This window comes from Stenella coeruleoalba, assembly GCF_951394435.1.
Source record: "Stenella coeruleoalba genome assembly, chromosome: 4".
NCBI classification, from domain to species: domain Eukaryota; kingdom Metazoa; phylum Chordata; class Mammalia; order Artiodactyla; family Delphinidae; genus Stenella; species Stenella coeruleoalba.
In genome coordinates this window covers 86,094,024-86,117,782 of record NC_137149.1, presented here as the reverse complement: position 1 = coordinate 86,117,782, position 23,759 = coordinate 86,094,024, and the positions used below count along the sequence as shown (strand labels likewise).

Sequence of the window (23,759 nt, the reverse complement as noted above, 5' to 3'; positions counted from 1 at the left end):
ATAAAAATAGATTACAAATGAATGTAAAATAGAATACAAATTAAACTACATTCATAAGTGTATAGATTTTATATATACTTAAATATTTAGAAACATAGAAACAGCATTATTAGGAATGATCATGTCTTATGTGTAGAATAAAGAGAGCACTTTCATTTTCTCTATATCACTTAATGTTTTCAACATGTCAAAAATAAGGGTATTTATATGTGCATGTTTACATGGATGCATGAATGTGTGCGAATTTATCCTTCCTTGTGTAAAATGGATATGGTTCAATCCTCAAAGAGTCTCCTGCAGGACAAACTTAACCTAATCTATAATGATGTCTGCTTTTTCATAGGACCTTATGACATATGCATAACGTTTTAAAATAAAACTTTTCATGTCTGGCAAAAAGTGTCTAATAAATAACATCTATTTTCTTTCCTAGGGTGGTTGTAGAAAAAAAATAGGCACTTCTTACAGTGAGGCCAGCTGGAAGGCTATTTTCATATTCAGTCAGTAGTTGTTGAGCTTCCTAAGTAGGGCAGTGACCATGAAGATAGAAAAAAGAAGAAAATAATGGAGATGGAATCAATGGGTTTGAGTGCCTGGTGCTAGTGGGGGAGAGATGGGAAGTAACATCTGAAAGTTTTCATCTCCACTGTTTAGCCTGAAATGTAGTAGGGGAAACACTACCAGAAAGAGCTTTCAGTGTAAGTCAGTGGTCTAAATACTTGGTTTGATTTGTAGGTCACATCTTTCTAAAATTTTACCATCAGTTATTTCTTCCTTTGGGTTAATGCATTTGTTACAATATCTGCTAATTTCACTTCCTCTTTAGAGTGTACTTCTCATAGTTTGGGATGCTCTGTATTAAAGGAAACACATTAGGTGACTAAAAGAACTACTGCCTCCAAGAGGCTCCTGTTACGGTATGAACTTTCTGAAAAAGACACTAAAAGCCACAGCAGTCACAAATGTATAGGGGTATAACAACTTATCTGGCAGTTTTTTGGGCAAGGGTGGATATTAGCTGTAATGCTAATATCAAAGAAGGACAACATTTGTTGAGATACTATATCACAAACTCAGAACGGGGTAAGTTTGGGGAGTAAAAATGTAGTGAAAGAAGCTGAAAGCCAATAAAGGAAAGTGTGCTTAATTAAAAATTTTAAGGCTAACTCTGAACATGAAATGATTTAACATGGGATCAGGAGAGGAACTGTCAATGATAACCATGTTGTTTAACCTTATAATTGTCACACAAGTCACTCAATGGGAGTGTCGACTTCTTTACTGATCAAGTGAGAGAGAAAAGTATAAATAATGCTAGGGATCACACAGGAATCTTCTCTACCCTCAAGAATCCGTCTTAGACGTATCCATTACAGTGTCATTAATTTCATCTTCTTTTTAATACACTCAACAAGCATTTGATTTTTTTTTCATTAAATGAAACATATTCAGGAACTAAGGAAGCTCTGACTTTGTTATTTGGCAATAGCTATCAAATGTGACCATCAATCTTTATTGTTACTTAATGTATACAGAATTAATCAAAGTGATTATTTGCCAAAGTATTGTTGTATTTTCTCAATCTCTTAGCTTTTTTATATGCCCCATCAATTTTGACAGAGAAATCGAAGGCTCTGTTGAATGTATCACACATTTTGTACATAGTTTTGAAACATCTTACTTTATTGTGCTTTGTACTTATTCTTTCATATGTTAGACTTATTAATAGGATTAGAAACTCTTAAAACACCAAGGCTATGTTATATCCTTCTTTAATATGCATTTACCCCGTATGCTCAACAGCTAAGAAATGCTAGACACCCAAGAGAAACTCAATGTACAGGGCTATTATTAATGTTAAAACATTTTAAAGTACATACAAAGTAGAAAGCATACCTTTTTTTCTTTCAGTGTACCACTCTATGATGAATTCTTCCAAACCTGCCTATTTAGATTACTTTGGCAGAATCCATGGAATTCTACTGTATAAAGAATTTATCCAATATTGGCATGATGTGGAGGCATTTGAGGCAAGGCCAGATGACCTTGTCATTGTCACCTATCCCAAATCTGGTAAGTCTCTTTGTTAGGTCAAAGTTTTTCCCTTTTCACCTAGAAACGACAAACCCACCTTGACTGGTAAATATTGAGCCATTCACCCCTCCCACACTCATTCTCTATATTAAATAAGGACAGATATAGCAGTTTTGGTATAGACATACAAAAAGTGGCATACGATAGCTCTATTCTAAGACCACAATCTGTACCTATAATTTGAGCAGCACATTGACAAATGGGTATTGTTGACCACTTTAGAAAATCACATAATATAGATGGATGAATATGGAACCATAACTAAAATTTAAAACTACCCACTGTGTTTACCTTATTTCATTATTGTCGTTGTATAGACAAAGTATAAGCAATTTTCACAGATTTTTTAAAACTTAACACTTTTTCAGCTAACGAGCTCCTCTTTATAAAGTCCATCTCTGAAACTCTATTTGCAAGCAATGTCTTTTTTCCTGAAATTAGCTTGTTAGTCATAACTCTGGAGTCTTACAATCCTAGATCTTTAGAAATTAGAAAGGTCCAGTACAGACTTCTTCTCTATCTTCTCTATCTCTATCTTCTCTAACTGTTCCAATTAACACAAGTATGTCAAACACTAAATATGTCTTTGACTACTCTGACTGTAAAGAGCTCCTGCATTTCTCTTTCTTGTCTAGATCTATGTCAGCACAAAACCAGTCACATGAAGAGGACACCTGAGAGCTACTCCAGAGTCAATTTCTCTTACTTCTGCATCTCCCATATTCAGTCAATCAATGTGTTTTGCCCTTTTAGTCTCTTAGATATGCCTCACAGTCAGTCTCTTACAGGTCTCTTGTCACCTTTCTTATTGACCCCTCACTCCATTGTTTTATTTACTTTGGCTCTAGAGGAATTCTTCCAAAATATAACCATGATAATCTTGCTTCCTTGCTTAATGTATGCTAATGCCTTTGAAAAACTTTTAGAAAACAACTTGAACTCTAGTATGAACTACAAGGCTTTTTAGGCTCAGTGTCTGGTTGCTGCTGTAAGCTCATCTCCACACATCCCTTCAGGTAGCCTCTGATTTAGTCTTTATAATCTACATCCAATTTGTTTCCTTGCCTCTTTACTATTTGTAAGTATCTGGCCTTTGATTAAGAAAAACAAACAAACAGATTTTCTGTCTGGTAGACCACTTTCCTACCTTACAAAACTTGTGAATTTATGCCAATTGTTTGTTAAAGCTAAGCTCAATTATCATGGTATCTTGAAGGCATTTCTTGTGGAAACATCACGGCAGCAGCAGAAGCACACAAAGTTCCTCCTTTAAAGTCCTTTGAATCCCTGTGACCATCTGTATTACAACATCTTAAGGAAAAAGAAGTGTTGTAATTTTTGAGCATTCTTTCTGACTTTTCAGAGGGCCTTTGAACATCACAGGACAAGGACCAGATTTATTCTTTTCTATATACTCTGTAGTAGGACTCAACCTGAGGCATAGAAGCTATCTAGAAAATTTGTGGATGAAAGCATGGTTACTTTTTAGATGTAAAAATTTAGTTCCAAGACTGTTATCAGATTGTACAATGTCACAATTCATCATCGACACATTCAGATTTCTACCACAGGTGTATCTTATTACAATGTTCTTTATTTATTGATGCTATGTTAAGATCCTATAAGATTAAATTTTAGAGGAAATATTTCTTGAGTCCTGTGGTTATTCTGGCATCTTTCAAATACTATTGCATTGGTAACTTCCTACTTTATCCAACTATAAATCTATCACTCCCTGCATCATCAGCTATGCATCATCAGTGGGAGACTCAGATTTGTTTAATTTTTTCAGGCACAACATGGGTTAGTGAAATTGTATACATGATTTATACAGAGGGTGATGTGGAAAAGTGCAAAGAAGATGCCATTTTTAATCGAATTCCTTACCTGGAATGCAGAACCGAAAAGGTGATGAATGGTAATGCTTAAGTTAATTTTAAAAGCTATATACACATATTTTAAGTGTGGATGTAAATGGTGCAAGGAAAGAGACTATAAGCAAAAGTGGCAATTAGTATTATGTCTTCTACATAAGAAAGAATGTAAATTTAATTTCAAATCTTGACAGAGTTTATGGTATAGCATATGCCTGGAATAGAGAGAATAGGATAGCTCTGACATGCTTTCAGCAGAGCCTAGTAATATGTGAGCATTTATCTCTTTATGGGATGTATGCAACAGTACTTTAAATGCCAGGAAGATATCCATAAAATTTTCAAGGATATATGCAAAAATATTTTTATCACAGATTCTTTTAATATTATGAAAAATTAGAAACAATATATATGTTAATCAACAAAAGAAGAGTTAAAAGTGATATGAAATCATTAAACATGTTACAATGACATATATTTCTTGACATTGAAGTGTTACTATAATATATCGAGAAAAATGCAATTAGGGGACTTCCTTGTCTGTCCAGCGGTTAAGACTTCACCTTCCAATGCAGAGGGTGTGGGTTTGATCCCTGGTCAGGGAGCTAAGATCCCACATGCTTCACGGCCAAAAAACCAAAACATAAAACAGAAGCAATATTATAACAAATTAAATAAAGACTTACAAAAATGGTCCACATGAAAAAAATCTTAAAAGAGAAGAAAAATGCGATCAGAAGATATTAAATATTTCATCTGTGTGTGTGGTATTTGTATGGCTGTGAGTCTGGGTGTATAGACATCTTTGTATGGAAGGATGCTTACCAAAACGTTAATAATGATTTTTTTCAAAGGTGAAATTTTATTTGATCTATTTTTTCTCTATAATTTTCTCTACCTAAACTTCTGTCATAGTGAATATGTATTATTATTATGAAAACAATATAGAGTATATAGTTACTTTTATTTTTTTAATCTATGAAAATCCATATAAATATTTATAATTTTTGAAGTTGTCTAACTTTTGTTTTTTTAAAAAATTAGGAGTAAAACAATTAAAACAGATGGCATCTCCTAGAATAGTGAAGTCTCATCTGCCACCTGAGCTTCTTCCAGCCTCATTTTGGGAAAAGAACTGTAAGGTAACCAGAGTAAAGTGTTATTAGAACTTCACTGAACTCAAAGAATTTTACAATGATAAAGTTATGTAACATCCTAACTGTGTCTTATACACACTTGTTTACTTATTCCTTCATTGAATCTATAGACATTTTTAAAATGTGGATCATAGTCAGTATAGTCAAAGAGTTTAGATTTCAGTTCTAACTCCAGAGGTAATTCTGAGAAAAACAGGTAAACTATCTAAGCTTCAGTTTCCTCATCTATAAAAGAGAGATAATAATTGCATTTTGCATTGAGTTGTTATAAGGATTAACTAAAATAATTCTTGTAAAGTGCTTAACATAGTACCTAGCATGTTATAAATAATATATGGTAGCTACTTTTGTATTTGCTGTTATTAGTAATTGCATTCAATATACTCTTTTTGAAAACTATTGTGCTTGGCATTGTGAGGCATGCAAATGAACTAGACAAGGACAAACCAGACAAAAATAACATAATAATTATTTACTGAGTGCCTATCCTGAGCCAGCAATATGACAATTAATAAGATGCATGCAATCCTTGTCTTCATGGGCACATGGTCCACAGGGGGAAAGTGACAAATAAAGAAACAATACATAAGGTACTATAAGTCAAGTAAGAGAAGAATTCTAGCCCAGACATTGAGGGCAGAGAAGTTATCCAGGAGCAAGTAACATCTCAGTTGATATATGAAGGATGTATAGGAATTAGTCTATATAATCCCAGAGGCAACCCAAGGTGGGATGTGAAACCAGTTCAATTTAGCTGGAAAGCTGAGTGTCCATACTGGCTGGATGAGTGAAGGGAGATAAGCTGGGTTTGTTTATAACAGATATGGAAGCCAATTTAGAAAGTTTGGGTTCCACTTTGATGATAATGAGGAGTTACAGCCATATTAAGCTGCTGATTTATATGATCAATTTTGCTTTTTAGAAAGAATAATACATGGAATCCTAAAGTACAGGCAAAACATTGTCTTAAAACACTGAAGCCATTTCTCAAGACCTTACTAGCTTTATTAGGACACACTATGACCCATACTAAACATATAAGATATTAAAGTACTATGCGTAGTCATTATTGACAAAAAGGGGATCTGAGTCATGAAACATTTCCATTTTGTACACTGACGTAACAGGGCATATATGACATTTTCTGGAGATCCATGGTGCAAAATTTTGAAGATTCCAATGGTTTTTGTTTGTTTGTTTGTTTGTTTTTATCATAGGCAATCTTAGAAAGATCACATACATGCTGCTGAAATCATTCCATACACAAGAGCTCTCTCTTTAATAAACATTATTCATGTATCTTTTGGGAAACATGTGATTACTATTTTTTCAAGAGATTTGGCCAAGTTACTTTTTTTCTTTTGAGAATGGGATGAAGCCTTGATGTTACCCCTTTATTTATTTATTTTTAAAAATTAAAAAAGTATATTTTTTATAAATTTATTTATCTTTGGCTGTGTTGGGTCTTCATTTCTGTGTGCAGGCTTTCTCTAGTTGCAGCGAGCGGGGACTACTTTTCATTGCAGTGCACAGGCTTCTCATTGCAGTGGCTTCTCTTGTTGCAGAGCATGGGCTCTAGGCTCGCAGGCTTCAGTAGTTGTGGCATGTAGGCTCAGTAGCTATGGCACATGGGCTTAGTTGTTCCATGGCATGCGGGATCTTCCCAGACGAGGGCTTCAGCCCATGTCCCCTGCATTGGCAGGTGGATTCTTAACCACCGTGCCACCAGGGAATTCCCCCCCTTTACTTTTAAATGAAAATACATATTGTACCTTTATAATAGCCTCAGTCTTCACAAAACTGCTGATCATCTCAGAGATCATCAAAGACTAGGAGACAACTGGATGGATTCACATCCTGAGTACTTCCAGGGTGATTCACTGGTAGACAAGAAGAGAAGTGGATTGAGACTCTTAGTAAAAGTGTGTTTGGAGTGTTGGACTAGAAACTTTAAGTGATAAAAAAGAAGAAAGTAAAAAAAAAAAAGGGAACAGGCTAATAGATAAAAGAAACAATTGAGGCCAATAAACTTGAGAACTTGGAGTTGTTGCAGAAGAGGTATATTCCTGATAAGAAAGAAAGAATAAAGAAACAGGACTGTCTTGGAAGAAAACATGGTGCTCAAGGACAAGCCTTCAGAAACTTTAGGGTACTGACAAGTTTCAAGATTTGGCTAAAAATATTGTTAGTTGAAGTAAAATAGAGGTAATGATCAATGACCACATGAACCTAGAGAATCAGATGGTTCATGCATACAGACACTAAAATTATACAGTGTGGTGAAAAGTTTTGGTATGGAGAGTAACACTATAAGGCAGGTATTCAAATCTTCAGTTAAAACAAGGCAATGACCACAAGCTTAAAAATGTCACAGCTGGTTGAAGTATGAATTATTATAGGATCAGGGGGTTTTCAAGCGTAGGAATTTTAAGATAGATTATGATCCCAAGTGAATTGTGGGCAAACTAGAAACTTTGACTTGAGAGAAGTGAGTGGAAAGACCTAGATTTACCTCGAAGGCAGGAAGAGCATGTGCAGTGAAAAGTTAGGGAAGAGAATAGGATCTTCCAAAAAAGAGATAAGACAAACTGATGGAAGTTTAAGGAAAGAGGAATTGCTTTAACTTCCCACCTTCCCCCGCCCCACATCCTGGAGAATAAAAACTTTTATGGAGGACTTGGAGCAAAGGTTTAAATATGGATAGTATTTTTTAATTTAATTTAATTAATTTATTTATACAGCAGGTTCTTATTAGTTGTCTATTTTATACATATTAGTATATATAAGTCAATCTCAATCTCCCAATTCATCCCACCACCACCCGCACCCTGCTTACCCCTCTTGGTGTCCATATGTTTATTCTCTACATCTGTGTCTCTATTTCTGCCTTGCAAACCGGTTCATCTGTACCATTTTTTCAAGATTCCACATATATGCGTTAATATAGGATATTTGTTTCTCTCTTTCTGACATACTTCACTCTGTATGACAATCTATAGGTCCATCCATGTCTCTACAAATGACCCAGTTTCGTTCCTTTTTATGGCTGAGTAATATTCCATTGTACCACATCTTTTTCCATTCATCTGTTGATGGGCATTTAGGTTGTTTCCATGACCTGTCTAATGCAAATAGTGCTGCAATGAACATTGGGGTACATGTGTCTCTTTGAATTATGGTTTTCTCTGGGTATACGCCCAGTAGTGGGATTGCTGGGTCATATGGTAATTCTATTTTTAGTATTTTAAGGAACGTCCATGCTGCTCTCCATAGTGGCTGCATCAATTTATATTCCCACCAACGGTGCAAGAGGGTTCCCTTTTCTCCACAATTATTGCTTGTAGATTTTCTGATGATGCCATTCTAACCAGTGTGAGGTTAATACCTCACTGTAGTTTTGATTTACATTTATCTAATAATTAGTGATGTTGAGCAGCTTTTCATGTGCCTTTTGGCTATCTGTATGTCTTCTTTGGAGAAATGTCTATTTAGGCCTTCTGCCCATTTTTTGATTGGGTTTTTGTTTTTTTTAATATTGAGCTGAATGAACTGTTTATATATATTGGAGATTAATCCTTTGTCCATTGATTCATTTGCATATACTTTCTTCCATTCAGAGGATTGTCTTTTTGTCTTGTTTATAGTTTCCTTTGCTGCACAAAAGCTTTTAAGTTTCATTAGGTCCCATTTGTTTATTTTTGTTTTTATTTCCATTACTCTAGGAGATGGGTCAAAAAAGATCTTGCTGTGATTTATGTCAAAGAGTGTTCTTCCTATGTTTTCCTCTAAGAGTTTTATAGTGTCCAGGCTTACATTTAGGTCTTTAATCCATTTTGTTTTATTTATTTAGTTTATTTGTGTATGGTGTTAGGGAGTGCTCTAATTTCATTCTTTTACATGTAGCTGTCCAGTTTTCCCAGCACCACTTATTGAAGAGACTGTCTTTTCTCCATTGTATATCCTTGCTTCTTTTGTCATAGATTAGTTGACCATAGGTGCATGGGTTTATCTCTGTGCTTTCTATCCTGTTCCACTGATCTATATTTCTGTTTTTGTGCCAGTACCATATTGTCTTGATTAGTGTAGCTTTGTAGTATAGTCTGAACTCAGGGATCTGCTTCCTCCGGCTCCGTTTTTTTTCCCTCAAGACTACTTTGGCTATATGGGGTCCTTTGTGTCTCCATACAAATTTTAAGATTTTTTGTTCTAGTTCTGTAAAAAATGCCATTGGTAATTTGATAGGAATTGCATTGAATCTGTAGATTGCTTTGGGTAGTATAGCTATTTTCACAATATTGATTCTTCCAATCCAAGAACATACTATATCTCTCCATCTGTTTGTGTCATCTTTGATTTCTTTCATCAGTTTCTTATAGTTTTCTGAGCACAGATCTTTTGCCTCCTTAGGTAGGTGTATTCCTAGGTATTTTATTCTTTTTGTTGCAATGGTGAATGATATTATTTTCTTGATTTCTCTTTCTGATCTTTCATTGTTAGTGTGTAGGAATGCAAGAGATTTCTGTGCATTAATTTTTTTTTTTTTTTTTTTTTTTGGTATGCGGGCCTCTCACTGCTGTGGCCTCTCCCGTTGCAGAGCACAGGCTCCAGAGGCGCAGGCTCAGCTTCCATGGCTCATGGGCCTTACCGCTCCATGGCATGTGGGGTCTTCCCGGACCAGAGCATGAACCCGTGTCCCCTGCATCGGCAGGCGGACTCTCAACCACTGCACCACCAGTGAAGCCCTGTGCATTAATTTTGTATCCTGCTACTTTACCAAATTAATTGATTAGCTCTAGTAGTTTTCTGGTGGCATCTTTAGGATTCTAAACGTATAATATCATGTCATCTGCAAACAGTGACAATTTTACTTCTTCTATTCCAATTTGTATTCCTTTTATTTCTTTTCCTTCTCTGATTGCCATGGCTAGGACTTCCAAAACTATGTTGAATAATGGTGGCAAGAGTGGATATCCTTGTCTTGTTCCTGATCTTAGAGGAAATGCTTTCAGTTTTTCACCATTGTGTATGATGTTTGCTATGTGTTTGCCATATATGGCCTTTGTTTTGTTGAGGTAGGTTCCCTCTATGCCCATTTTCTGGAGAGTTTTTTTTTATCATAAATTGGTGTTGAATTTTGTCAAAAGCTTTGTCTGCATCTATTGATATGATCATATGGTTTTTATTCTCCAGCTTGTTAATATGATGTATCACATTGATTGATTTGTGTATATTGAAGTATCCTTGCCTCCCTGGGATAAATCCCACTTGATCGTGGTATATGATCCTTTTAATGTATTGTTGGATTCTGTTTGCTAGTATATTGTTGAGGATTTTTGCCTCTATATTCATCAGTGTTATTGGTCTGTAATTTTCTTTTTTTTGTAATATCTTTGTCTGGTTTTGGTATCAGCGTGATGGTGGCCTCATAGAATGAGCTTGGGAATGTCCCTTCCTCTGAAATTTGTTGGAAGACTTTGAGAAGGATGGGTATTAGCTGTTCTCTAAATCTTTGATAGAATTCACCCATGAAGCCATCTGGTCCTGGACTTTTGTTTGTTGGAAGATTTAAAATCACATTTTCAATTTCATTACTTGTGCCTGTTCTGTTCATATTTTCTATTTCTTCCTGGTTCAGTCTTGGAAGGCTATACCTTTCTAAGAATTTGTCCATTTCTTCCAGGTTGTCCATTTTATTGGCACAGAGTTCCTTGCAATAGTCTCATGATGCTTTGTATTTCTGTGGTGTCCATTGTAACTTCTCCTTTTTCATTTCTAATTTTATTGATTTGAGTCCTCTCCCTCTTTTCTTTGATGAGTCTGGCTAAAGTTTTATCAATCTTGTTTATGTTCTCAAAGAACCACGTTTTAGTTTTATTGATCTTTGCTATTGTTTTCTTTGTTTCTATTTCATTTATTTTTGCTTTGATTTTTATGATTTCTTTCCTTCTACTAACTTTGGGTTTTGTTTGTTTTCTTTCTCTAGTTACTTTAGGTGTAAGGTTACATTGTGTTTTGAGATTTTTCTTGTTTCTTGATGTAGGAATGTATTGCTATAAACTTCCTTCTTAGAACTGCTTTTGCTGCATCCCATACATTTTGGATTGTCGTGTTTCCATTGTCATTTGTCTCTAGGTATTTTTTGATTTCCTCTTTGATTACTTCAGTGATCTATTGGTTATTTAGTAACATATTGCTTAGCTTCCACATGTTTGTGTTTTTTATGTTTTTTTCCATGTAATTGATTCCTAATCTCATTGCACTGTGGTTGGAAAAGATGCTTGATGTGATTTCAATTTTCTTAAATTTATCAAGGCTTGATTTGTGACCCAAGATGTTATCTATCCTGGAGAATGTTCCATGTGCACTTGAGAAGAAAGTGTAATCAGCTGTTTTTGAATGGAATGTCCTATAAATATCAATTTAATCTATCTGGTCTATTGTGTCATTTAAAGCTTGTGTTTCCTTATTAATTTTCTGTCTGGATGATCTGTCCATGGGTGAAAGTGAGGCGTTAAAGTCCCCCACTATTGTTGTGTTACTGTCAATTTCCTCTTTTATAGCTGTTAGCATTTGCCTTTTGTATTGAGGTGCTCCTTTGTTTGGGTGCATAAATATTTTCAATTGTTATATCTTCTTCTTGGATCGATAACTTGATCATTATGTAGTGTCCTTTCTTGTCTCTTGTAACATTCTTTATTTTAGAGTCCATTTTATCTGATATGAGTATTGCTACTCCAGCTCTCTTTTGATTTCCATTTGCATGGAATATCTTTTTCCATTCCCTCACTTTCAGTCTGTATGTGTCCCTAGATCTGAATTGGGTCTCTTGTAGAAAGCATATAGATGGGTCTTGTTTTTGCATCCATTTAGTGAGCCTGTGTCTTTTGGTTGGAGCACTTAATCCATTCATATTTACGGTAATTATCAATATGTATGTTCCTATTACCATTTTCTTAATTGTTTTGGGTTTGTTTTGTAGGTCCTTTTATTCTCTTGTGTTTTCCACTTAGAGAAGTTCCTTTAGCATTTGTTGTAGAGTTGTTTTGGTGGTGCTTAATTCTCTTAGTTTTTGCTTGTCTGTAAAGCTTTTGATTTCTCCATCAAATTTTAATGAGATGCTTGCCAGGTAGAGTAATCTTGGTTGTAGGTTCTTCTGTTTCATCACTTTAAGTATATCATGTCACTCCCTTCTGATTTGTAGCATTTCTGCTAAGAAATCAGCTGTTAACCTTATGGTAGTTCCCTTGTATGTTATTTGTCATTTTTCCCCTAATGTTTTTATAATTTTTCTTTGTCTTTAATTTTTGTTGATTTGATTACTATGTGTCTCTGCATGTTTCTCCATGGGTTTATCTTGCCTGGGACTCTCTGCACTTACTGGACTTGGGTGGCTATTTCTTTTCCCATGTTAGGGAAGTTTTCGACTATAACCTCTTCAAGAATTTTCTTGGATCGTTTCTCTCACTCTTCTCCTTCTGAGACCCCTATAATTCGAATGTTGGTGCATTTAATGTTGTCCCAGAGGTCTCTTAGGCTGTCTTCATTTATTTTCATTCTTTTTTCTTTATTCTGTTCCGCAGCAGTGAATTCCACCATTCTGTCTTCCAGGTCACTTATCCGTTCTTCTGCCTCAGTTATTTTGTTATTGATTCCTTCTAGTGTATTTTTCATTTCAGTTATTGTATTGTTCTTCTCTGTTTGTTTGTTCTTTAATTCTTCTAGGTGTTTGTTCTTTAATTCTTCTAGGTCTTGGTTAAACATTTCTTGTATATTCTCAATATTTGCCTCCATTCTTTTTCCATGGTCCTGGCTCATCTTCACTATCATTATTCTGAATTCTTTTTCTGGAAAGTTGCCTATTTCCACTTCATTTAGTTGTTTATCTGGGGTTTTATCTTGTTCTTTAATCTGGTACATAGTCCTCCGCCTTTTCATTTTGTCTGTGTTTCTGTGAATGTAGTTTTCTTTCCACAGGCTCAGGATTGCTGTTTTTCTTGCTTTTGCTGTCTGCCCTCTGGTAGATGAGGGTATCTAAGAGGGTTGTGCAAGCTTCCTGATGGGAGGGACTGGTGGTAGAGCCGGGTGTTGCTCTGGTGGGCAGAGCTCAGTAAAACTTTAATCCATTTGTCTGCTGATCGGTGGGGCTGGGTTGCCTCCCTGTTGGTTGTGAGGCCTGAGGTGACCCAGGACTGAAGCCTACAGGTCCTTTGGTGGGGCTAATGGTGTACTTCAGGAAGGCTCATGCCAAGGAGTACTTCTGTTGCCAGTGTCCTTGTACCTACAGTGAGCCACAGATGCCCCCCACCTCTGCAGGAGACCCTCCAACACTAGCAGGTAGGTCTGGTTCAGTCTCCTGTGGGGTCAGTGCTCCTTCCCCCTGAGTCTTGATGTGCACACTACTTTGTGTGTGCCCTTCAAGAGTGGAGTCTTTGTTTCCCCCAGTTCTGTTTAAGTCTTGCAATCAAATCCCACTAGCCTTCAAAGTCTGATTCTCTGGGAATTCCTCCTCCTTTTGCCAGACCCCCAGGTTGGGAAGCCTGACGTGGGGCTCATGACCTTCACTCCAGTGGGTGGACTTCTATGGTATAATTTTTCTCCAGTTTGTGAGTCACCCACCCCCCATTTATGGGATTTGATCTTATTATGATTGCTCCCCTCCAACCATCTCATTTCAGCTTCTTTGTCTTTTGAGGTGGGGTATCTTTCTTTGTCTTTCTGTCTTCCTGTCAATGATTGTGCAGCAGTTAGTTGTGATTCTGGTGCTCTTGGAAGAGAGAGTAAGAACACATCTTTGTACTCCTCCATCTTAAACCAACCCATGGATAGTATTTTGAGATGCAGAGAATATTCAAGACAGAGGGAAAAGCATAAATAAAAAAAGGGATGAAAATTATGAAGTAAAGTGTTGGAAATAGTGGCAAAAAGTTCCATTCAGCTAATAGGCAAAAAGGACTAGGGAGAGTTTTAAGTAAGGTTGGAAAAGTTCAATATGGCTAATGATAGCTTTGATGAGAAAAGAAAGTTCGCTTTATTTACTGTAGCATTTGGAGCGTTTTATAGTGGGACCTTAAAAATGAAAACCATACTTCTTAGAGTAAACAAAAAGATTTCTTTAAAATTGTTTGAAAATGTATTAACTTTAGTAAGACAGGTTATGAGCCTAATCATATCCAGGAAAGAGTGGAGAGTCAAGAGCAGCCATTCCCAATGGCATTTCTCAGGTGCCTGAAGGAGGAAGTGGAAGACCAGAGAGATGAAGTTTACTTTTGCAGCTCTTTTCTGGCAGCACTGAGTGTCTGACCTAGAAAAGACTGTAACGATCTGATGTAACTCATTTGTTTAGTAGATAGAAAATGTAGGTCCAAAATGATTGGTGCTTTGCACAAGATGGTAGAAATTAGTGCCAGAACCAGCGTCTAAAACCAAGGCTTCCTGTCTGTTCATTTATTGATGTTTCCTTGCTATATAAAATGGAAACTAAACAAGGTGTGAGTGAAGATTATATTTTTTCACTGACAGCAACATGCACTTAAAAAGAACCTCATAAACATGATTTTTTCTTCAAGATTGCAAGCAAGAAAATAACAGGACTTTTTTTTTTTTTTATTGCTATAAGGAATAGTGGTGTAGCATAAAGGCCAGAAGACTTTTTACTCTCATTGGGTACATTTATTCTCAACCATGTATTCTGACTAAGCTTCAGTTTAGTTTCTGTACTTATAAATTGGGGATAATAATCTGCCTCATCCATTTTATATCAATGGAATTTGAGACACTCAAATGAAATATGTGAAATAAAAATGAATACGGCACAAAAATGAAAAGTGAGAGCTAACATTGAACAACAATGCAAAAGATGCTGTCACTTTAGATTATTTAAGGAGTTTTCTTCTTTATAATTTTATATATTTTATATACTTCTACAATAAATATGTGTTATGTTTATAGTTGAAAACATAAACATTTCCTTTTTAAATCTTGGTGAGACTATATTTGAAAAATATTAGCTGATTTAATGTCTAATTTCATCTTCTTAGATCATCTATGTTTGCCGGAATGCCAAGGATGTGGTTGTTTCTTATTATTATTTCTTTTTAATGGTGACTGCTAATCCAGATCCTGGTTCTTTTCAAGATTTTGTGGAAAAATTCATGGATGGAGAAGGTATGAACAGTTTCTTTTTCTGAATTCTTTCAAGGTAAATGATACAAGACAAATGGCATCTCTGGGCAAAAATTTTTGTTGTCCGTTCTGGTCTGTTATCCTTCCTAGTCCTTAATTAAAACACAGAAATTCTAGAAGGCCTTGAACTTTAGAACAAGCATAGAGTTTCCAGATGCGGATGGAAAATTGCAGAACCTGGATACTCTAGTTTGGTGCCTACAAATAAGTATACAGATGTATGTGTGTCCAATTCTCTCTCATCTCTTTTTATTACAGAAGCACTTCACAGTGTGTTATTTCAACTTCATTGAACAAGAGGGGAAAAAGACAGAGGAGAGAAAATGTTCATTTGTTTCTAAGAAAAATTTCAGATACTACATGGGGCCAGAATTCACAAAGAAGTCTGAATATCTACAAAGTTCTTACTCATTCTAACTACTGTGCAGTCTGAATAATTCAACTAGATTTCTCAGAACAGTGTAAGAGTTACCTGAGCAGAAATTCTGGGAAATTTTGTCTTTTTATTTAACTCCCAACTAAAGCAACTTGAGTATTCAAATTTGAGAAATAAAGGGTTCAGGAGAATCTAGTATTAACTAAAGAAGGCCATTCTAATCCTGTAGTAATAATTGTAAGGAAAAAAGATAATAACACCATTTTTATATCCACAAAATTTAATATTGACTCAATGAAAATGTGGTATATGTGCATTATGCTTATCTCTACATTTGGAAAATTTTATGCTAAAGCATCATGAATAAAATACATGCCTCAAGATTATCAAACAGGTGTTATAAGGCAGAGAAAGATAATGTACCTCTGCAAAATGAACGAATAAGATCACTATAAAAATCATTATATGACTTTTTCTGTAAAGAAATAAATGTAACAAAACAGAAACAGACCTACCCACAAATACAGAAAACAAACTAGTGTTTACCACAGGGGAGGGGGATAGGGAGGGGCAAAATAGATGAAGGGGATTATGAGGTACAAGCTGCTAGTTATAAAATAAATAAGTCACAGGGAAGTAATGGGCAACATAGGGAATATAGTCAATATTTTATTATAACTTTACGGTGTATAATCTATTAAAATATTGAATCACTATGTTGTACAACCACTATAATATTGTAAGCCAACTATACTAAATAAATAAATAAATAAATAAATAAATTGTCGGTAGAATCAAAGAACAGAAGAGGTATGTAACGATTTAATGCAAAGCAGAGTACTTTGACTCACACATCATTATATTATCATGTCAGCTTTTTACTGGGTAAAATACTTGGATATATGTGAGAGAAGATGAGGGAAGAGAAAGGAAGAAACCGTATATGGTCATACCACATCATCTCCAAAATCTTCTAATTTTTTAGAGTGAGAATGATACTAAGCGTCCCTAAGAGGGCACCTCTTACCATTTAAACTGTGAGTGGTGTAACAAAAATTATATAGCTGCTAGCTTCAGTTACCAAAGCTAGTTTTTTTGTTTGTTTGTTTGTTTTTGCGGTACGCAGGCCTCTCACTGTTGTGGCCTCTCCCGTTGCGGAGCACAGGCTCCGGACGCGCAGGCTCAGCAGCCATGGCTCACGGGCCCAGCCGCTCCGCGGCATGTGGGATCTTCCCGGATCGGGACACGAACTCGTGTCCCCTGCATCGGCAGGCGGACTCTCAACCATTGCGCCACCAGGGAAGCCCCAAAGCTAGTTTTTAAATGGTACATATGAGACCTGGACTGAATTCTGATCATAATAATGTTGATAATTCCACTACTCAACTCATTTCACTAACAACCTGATTTCACAAACACACACACACACACACACACACACACACACACCATTTTCAAAAATGCTTTCATAAGCTCTGAATCAAATGGATGGAGTCTTCCTTCACTTTTCCTCTGAGTCATAAACCATGTCATAATAATGAAAGTTGGGAATATGTTTCTGTATATAGTTTATTCAACACACTGTGCTGCTTTTGCTGCAGAGAAATTTGCTTCAGATGTGCAGCTGATCTCTAGTTTTCATTCCATGATCATTTATTTATATTTCTTTGTCTGAAGACTCATTTTCAAGCTATATAAAGATGATGCTATGTCCTCACATTATTTTTCTCTCTAATTTTAGTTCCTTATGGTTCCTGGTATGAACACACAAAATCTTGGTGGGAAAAGAGAGAGAATCCACAAGTGCTATTTCTTTTCTATGAAGACATGAAGGAGGTGAGGAACTCAAAACATATGGCAACTTAGTAATTCTCAAAATGTTAGAATTTGACACCATGGTAAATACAAAATTCTGCCTTTAAATAAATGATGCAGCCAACTCCAAAAGTTAAAATAATCCAGATACTTTAGCACAGATTTGAAGCTAGTAAATAAAAACCTTCTGTAAGTGAATACATATAAACCCAAGTCTCAAAAATTTACCAAAGATAAAAGAAGGAATTTGAGTTCCTAAAACAAAACAACAACAACACGCACACACATATGCACACAAGGAATCACAATGGGCAAGAAGAGTTAACTGGTCTCCAAATCCATAGAGGTAGGAATTATCAGACAAGGACCATAAAATAACTATGCTGAACATATTTAAAGAAACAAAAGAAGAAATTAAAAATTTTACAAAGAAACAAGAGATTACTAAAATTGATAAAGCAGATTTTGAAAAACCCCCAGCAAAATAGAATTTCTAAAATAAATTTTAAAAACTAAAATTAGAAAATTAAAACATAGTTTAAATAACAGATAAGACATGGCTAAATAGTGAATTATTAATGTAGAAGATGATGCTGAGGAAAGTCCACAGGATGTACCACAGTGAGATAAACAGAATACTTCAGAAGAGGTAATGAATATATAAGATAGATTAACAAGGTCTCACATATATCAACTCAAACTTCCAGAAGAAGAGAGTAAAGAGAATGCTGGAACAACAATATGAAAAAGAGTGAGGACATCACAATTTCTTCATAATCTGTTTTTTTTCCAGCTTTTTTAATAATCAGGGTAATTCAAAATAAAAATTACTAGGATGCCTTTTCACATCCACCAGATTGACAGCAATTAAAAAGTCTGACAATAATAAATACCAGTCAGGATGTATGTTAGTGAGAAGTAACACATTTCTGTTAAGAGTATAAAAATATACAAACACTATGGAAACAACGTGTTACCTAGGGAGGGCAAACATGCACATAATTTAAGACTCAGGAATTCCACTAGTAGATATATGCTCTTGAGAAACACTGACTTGTGTGTAGTAGTTTATATATACAGCAACCTTCATAGCAGCATTCCCCATGACCATAAAAATTGGAAACAACCCAAATATACATATATTCAGGAATCAATACACGATATATACTATTATTCTACAATTAAATATTATATTGCAATGAAAAGGAATACATTTCAAATGTGCACATCAATTGGGTAAAACCAAACCATATGTTGTCTAGGGTTACATACATGAGCCTCAAATCTACAGAGTAAAGCACAGGATTGATTAGGTCAATTTCAGGATAGCAAGTTTGTTGTTGTTTGTGGAAATTGGAATGGAGAATGAAAAGAATGAAGTTGGAAACTTGCAAATGGAAAAACTCAACCAATTATGAATGTCTTATTGCATACATTCGGTAGTAGGTAAGGGTGCTATATTGATTTTTATTCTTTAAAGCACATATGTGCACATATCAAATAATTTTAAAATGAAAGACAAATTACTGGGTCTTTTTATTAAAGGGTAAGAAATATCTTCTTTCTTTCTTTCTTTCTTTATTCTTTATTAGTACCAAGAAAGCAATTGATATCCATGTCTTATCCACATCTTTGCACAATTATTAAGATTCATGTGGCAGTAATTCTAGAGTTGTTTTGATGAGGACAAATTTAAAATAAAATCATAAGTATTATTTTAGAAACTGAATTATTACTTCTTGATAGAATTTAACACAGAACAAATTGGAATGAGAAGCAGCCATGATCTATAGTTTATTTTATTACTTAAATTTGTGTTCTGTAACGAGAATATTGAAGACAGTAAATTTAAAAGGCACACGAAAAAAATGTATTAGTTAATCCAACCATTTCACCCTTGCAAATTGTTCATGTCCATTTACTCCCTATTTTGGTCAAAAATGGCCGTGTTTATGTTTCTTCTCTATTTGAGTGAATGAGGAACAGAAGAATAAATGTTTTCTCTTGTTTCTACAACATATCAAGTAGAAAGAGAAAAAGACAGTAACCTTGTTATGTAGAGATACTACCTTTTTTTGTGGAAAACAAGTAAATAAAAAACGTGAGAATACGTATATGGTACAATGGATTTATATAGGGATTTATGGGAGCAAAAATAGAGTTATCTAACTCAAATTGGAATAGTCGAGGAGATTATCCCAAAGAAGGTGATACTTAAGCTGAAGTTTGACAGGCAAGCTGTAATTTGTAGAACAGAGAATTAGAGAACAGCATTCTGTGTAAAGGGAACTATACACCAGAATAAGCATTATAGTTGGTTTTGAGAATCGTTGCATTGAATGATTAAGCCGAATAATAGGGTATGCTATAGAAGTGACTAGAGATGGGGATGTTTGTAGCTATGGTTCATGAAAATCTGATATTGTTCCATGTTGAGTATTTGACTTTTTACACCCTTTCTTAATCTTTCTGGTTCCTTTGCTTCTCACTAGTTACATCAATAAATTAAAAGAAAATTGAAAGCTGTCTGCATATTTTCAACCTCAAACTTGATCTGTCAAAGGGGACTGTAGTTTTTAAGAGTGTATATTATATTCATAGATAGTATTTATTGAGCATGTATTATGCATAAATGACTAAAATAAATATTTTATAAACAGCATCTCATTTAGTGTTCTAAAAATCTTTGAAGTTTCTTTTATGTTCATTTTATGAATGAGGAAAATTATGCTTAGAGAAGTTAAAAAATACCACTTCCCCAAGAAATGTTTTTGCTCACTAGAATCCTAATTCCAATATCAGTGGGGGGAAGAGGAGGGAAGAAAAGTTTTCTTTCTGTGTCCTTTTTTATCCACAAAGTAATGTATTCAATTTTAGTAACTGAGTCTTCAAAATATTTTTTTCTTCTTAGAATATCAGAAAAGAGGTGATGAAATTGATAGAATTTCTGGGAAGGAAGGCATCAGACGAGCTTGTGGACAAGATTATAAAACACACTTCATTCCAGGAGATGAAGAACAATCCATCTACCAATTACACAATGCTACCGGATGAAGTCATGAACCAAAAAGTATCTCCCTTCATGAGAAAGGGTGAGATAGTCATGTTATTTGCCTCCATTGCTGTAGGAAATCATAAGTTGAAATAGTTATAGGCAAACATCTATTAAGGTCTATTCATGCCTGTGGACCCTGCTTGTTTTCTTCAGAGATGTTTCACATTTGAGTGACCAGTTCTGCAGAAGCATAAAATATTAGTACTACTACTAATAAATTACTATTACTTGTTGATTACTTTGTATATGCAGCAAATTATATTAAGAATGACCAGCAGCCACCCAGCCTCAGTACTAGCACTAATACCACACTCTACTAGCTATTACTTATTAAGTCTTTGTGCCTTGGTGCTGCATCACATACATCATATAAATTGTAAATTCTAATTTTTTTTAAATTCTAATGCAAGAGTTAAGAGAAAATTCTATTATAATCTAATTTTGAGATGAAGAAACAAGCTTAGAACAATTAGTCAGCTTTTCCTTAACCAAGTGGAAGGCATTTTTCAAGACTAAATGGCAAATTTCCAAACTTATCAAATTGTATACTTTAAATATGTACAGTTCTCTGTATATAAATTATACCTCAATAAAGTTGTTTTAAAAAAGACTAAGTTTCAAAACACTTAGTGGTAAATACAGCTTGGCTTAGCAAAAATATCAAAATACAATGAAGTGACATCTATTGGGAGGAGGCATGGTGGTCTTGATGAGATATAGTCAGTTTATAAATCCAAAGGCATGTAGGATATGCAGAGTATTGGGACATCCAGTCTTACTGATATGTGAAGCAGAAACAGAACAGAGAAAATCTTGCTCTTGGAACCAAATTGTCATTGAGAGGGTCAGGGATTTTTTAAACAATTGGAATAACAAACCTGCCACTGGGTGAAAATAGGGCACACATGAAAGAGAGTTAACATGCAGAGTATATTTAAATTATTGAATCCTCAGATTATCTCAGTTTCTTTTCCCATAATGTCCTCATATATTTTTAAGATAAAACAACAAACTTAAAATAATGGCCATGTTTGTAAAGGGCTTTGTACTGTTATACCTTCAGACCCCACATGATTCTCAAGACACATTTTCTATCTTCTGCTTTTTGGGTCTTGTCATTGGGAAAGTTTAGATCTCCTTGAGCTAACGGGGCAATTGAACAATTGATTAACTTAAAATACAAGGTGACTTCCTTCTGTCAGGGGAGGGTTGGATGTGATGAAAAGCAAAAAGAAGAGCCTGCTAGGCTATTGTAACACACAGGTGGGAAACGCTGAGGAGCTTCTCTGTAGCTGGCAGCAGAAATGGAGAGAAGGCAATGGCTATGAAGAAAGTCTGAATATAAATAAAGAATTAGATATTGTGGTTGAAGGATAACTGTTAAGTTTATGCAGTGGATACCTGCTGTTGCCATTAACCAGGTTATGGAAAAGGTCACCAATAAAATGCAATTTTGTAGGGAAGGAAATGAATTTATTTTTAAACTGGGTGAATTTGAGATGCTCGTATGGAATGAAAGTGGTCATATCAGGTAGGCACTTGGATATGAAGACGTAAGTCTGCATTTTAATATTATCAGCATGAAGATGATATTTAATATCTTGGGAGTAGGTAAAACATGGATCTCAGGAGCCCCAGCATTTCAGAGGAAATTGGAGAAGAAAAATTAAGTGAAGTATTGATAGCATAACAGGGAAGTTCAGAGAAATAAATTTGCTGTTTGTTTTGTTTTGTTTTGTTTTAACAATCAGGACAAATCCTTGCTTGCACTCTCAAATATATAGTATTTATGGTATATATTTTATTTCTATAATTAAGGATTACAAGAATAAAATTTGATTAGTGTTAATGAAAGTGATGAATATTAGAAAATTTCATTATTCTGGCTGGAAGACATAATATTTACTGTTTTTTTTCTCTTTTGTTACAGGGATTGCAGGAGACTGGAAGAATTACTTTACAGTAGCCCTAAATGAGAAATTTGACATGCACTATGAGCAGCAAATGAAGGGGTCTACACTGAAGTTACGAACCGAGATCTAGGAAGGGTTTTCTTGACACATCTGAGATTAAAGTGTTCTTCTCATCATTCCTTACCTCTTTTATTTTAGACTGGTAGAGAGCGAGTCATGTGAAAGATCATGATCAGGTTCACATGATTATTGAGATCTTCATATAAAAAAGCAAGAAAGATTTTTTTCCCTGCTGTTATCTTTAAAATGTTTTTCCTTTTCTTTCTTTATTACAAATTATTACACAAATCTATAACCTATGAGAATGATGTAGGAACACACAAATTTTTGAAGTTGTTAAAGCCTCATCAAAAATAACCAAACATTCCAAATTCTTTAACTTTGTTGTTACTTTTTTCCATTCGTTAGTACATTTAGTATATATATATATATATATATATATATATATATATATATATATATATATATATATATACATTTATATACATATATGCATAAATATATATATTTACATGGAATTTGAAAACCTTGACAGAAAGAACTAAAGAATAAATAAATATGAGGGTATAAATAGATCTGTTATTTCCTTCCTGACATTTTCTTTCACTTTCTGCAAAATGGCTTAATTTGGAATTTACCTTAGTTTAATGTAAATTTGGGGCATAACAGAACTGATTTCCAGACCTTTATAAATAATCCCAACGAGTGTTATTTATGCTTGACTGTCTTTAGCTAATTTGATATAGTTATGCTTTAGTATTATTTCTGTCATATACACAAGATAATAAAATTAAGCTCTGTAAAGTTTTAAAGAACGTGATATATGCCGGTAAAATAAAATACAAACAAAAGTAAAAGAAGAATTATTTTTTTTTATTTAAACAATGTTGTTTTGGCTTATGTCTCCTATTTTTCTCTATTCTCTTGATCATTTTTTTCTATAGCATGTTTCTTTTAACAGTCAGTGCTTCCTTTCTCTAAATCAGAAGACACACAAGATCTTAAAAAATTCACTATGGGTCTTTAGTAGAATAGAATGTCATTACTTCCTAAACTCAAAGATCAAATCTAGGGAGAAAGTGATATATGTTTTCTTATTCTTTGGGGGAAAGGCTAGGAACTTCTCAGCCCCCTATTTAATAATTATGATTTTCAGAATAAAAGCTAATTTTTAGTGTAATATTTCTATGCATTATACAAAAATTGAAGAGTCTTGAAAACTTTTAAGATTTT

At 34.6% G+C, this 23,759-nt stretch overlaps 1 protein-coding gene across 1 annotated transcript; it reads left to right on the top strand.

Annotated features, from left to right (window-relative positions):
* Window positions 1–1,922: 1,922 nt before the first annotated feature.
* On the top strand, window positions 1,923–22,665 carry SULT1E1 (sulfotransferase family 1E member 1; the record flags this gene model as incomplete). The annotated part of the gene is made up of 7 exons (XM_079919878.1): window positions 1,923–2,073; window positions 3,887–4,012; window positions 5,013–5,110; window positions 15,163–15,289; window positions 17,425–17,519; window positions 20,410–20,590; window positions 22,484–22,665. The coding sequence occupies 7 exons, from the start codon at window positions 1,923–1,925 to the stop codon at window positions 22,594–22,596; spliced, it is 891 nt and encodes a 296-aa protein (XP_079776004.1). The 3' UTR covers window positions 22,597–22,665.
* Window positions 22,666–23,759: the final 1,094 nt, after the last annotated feature.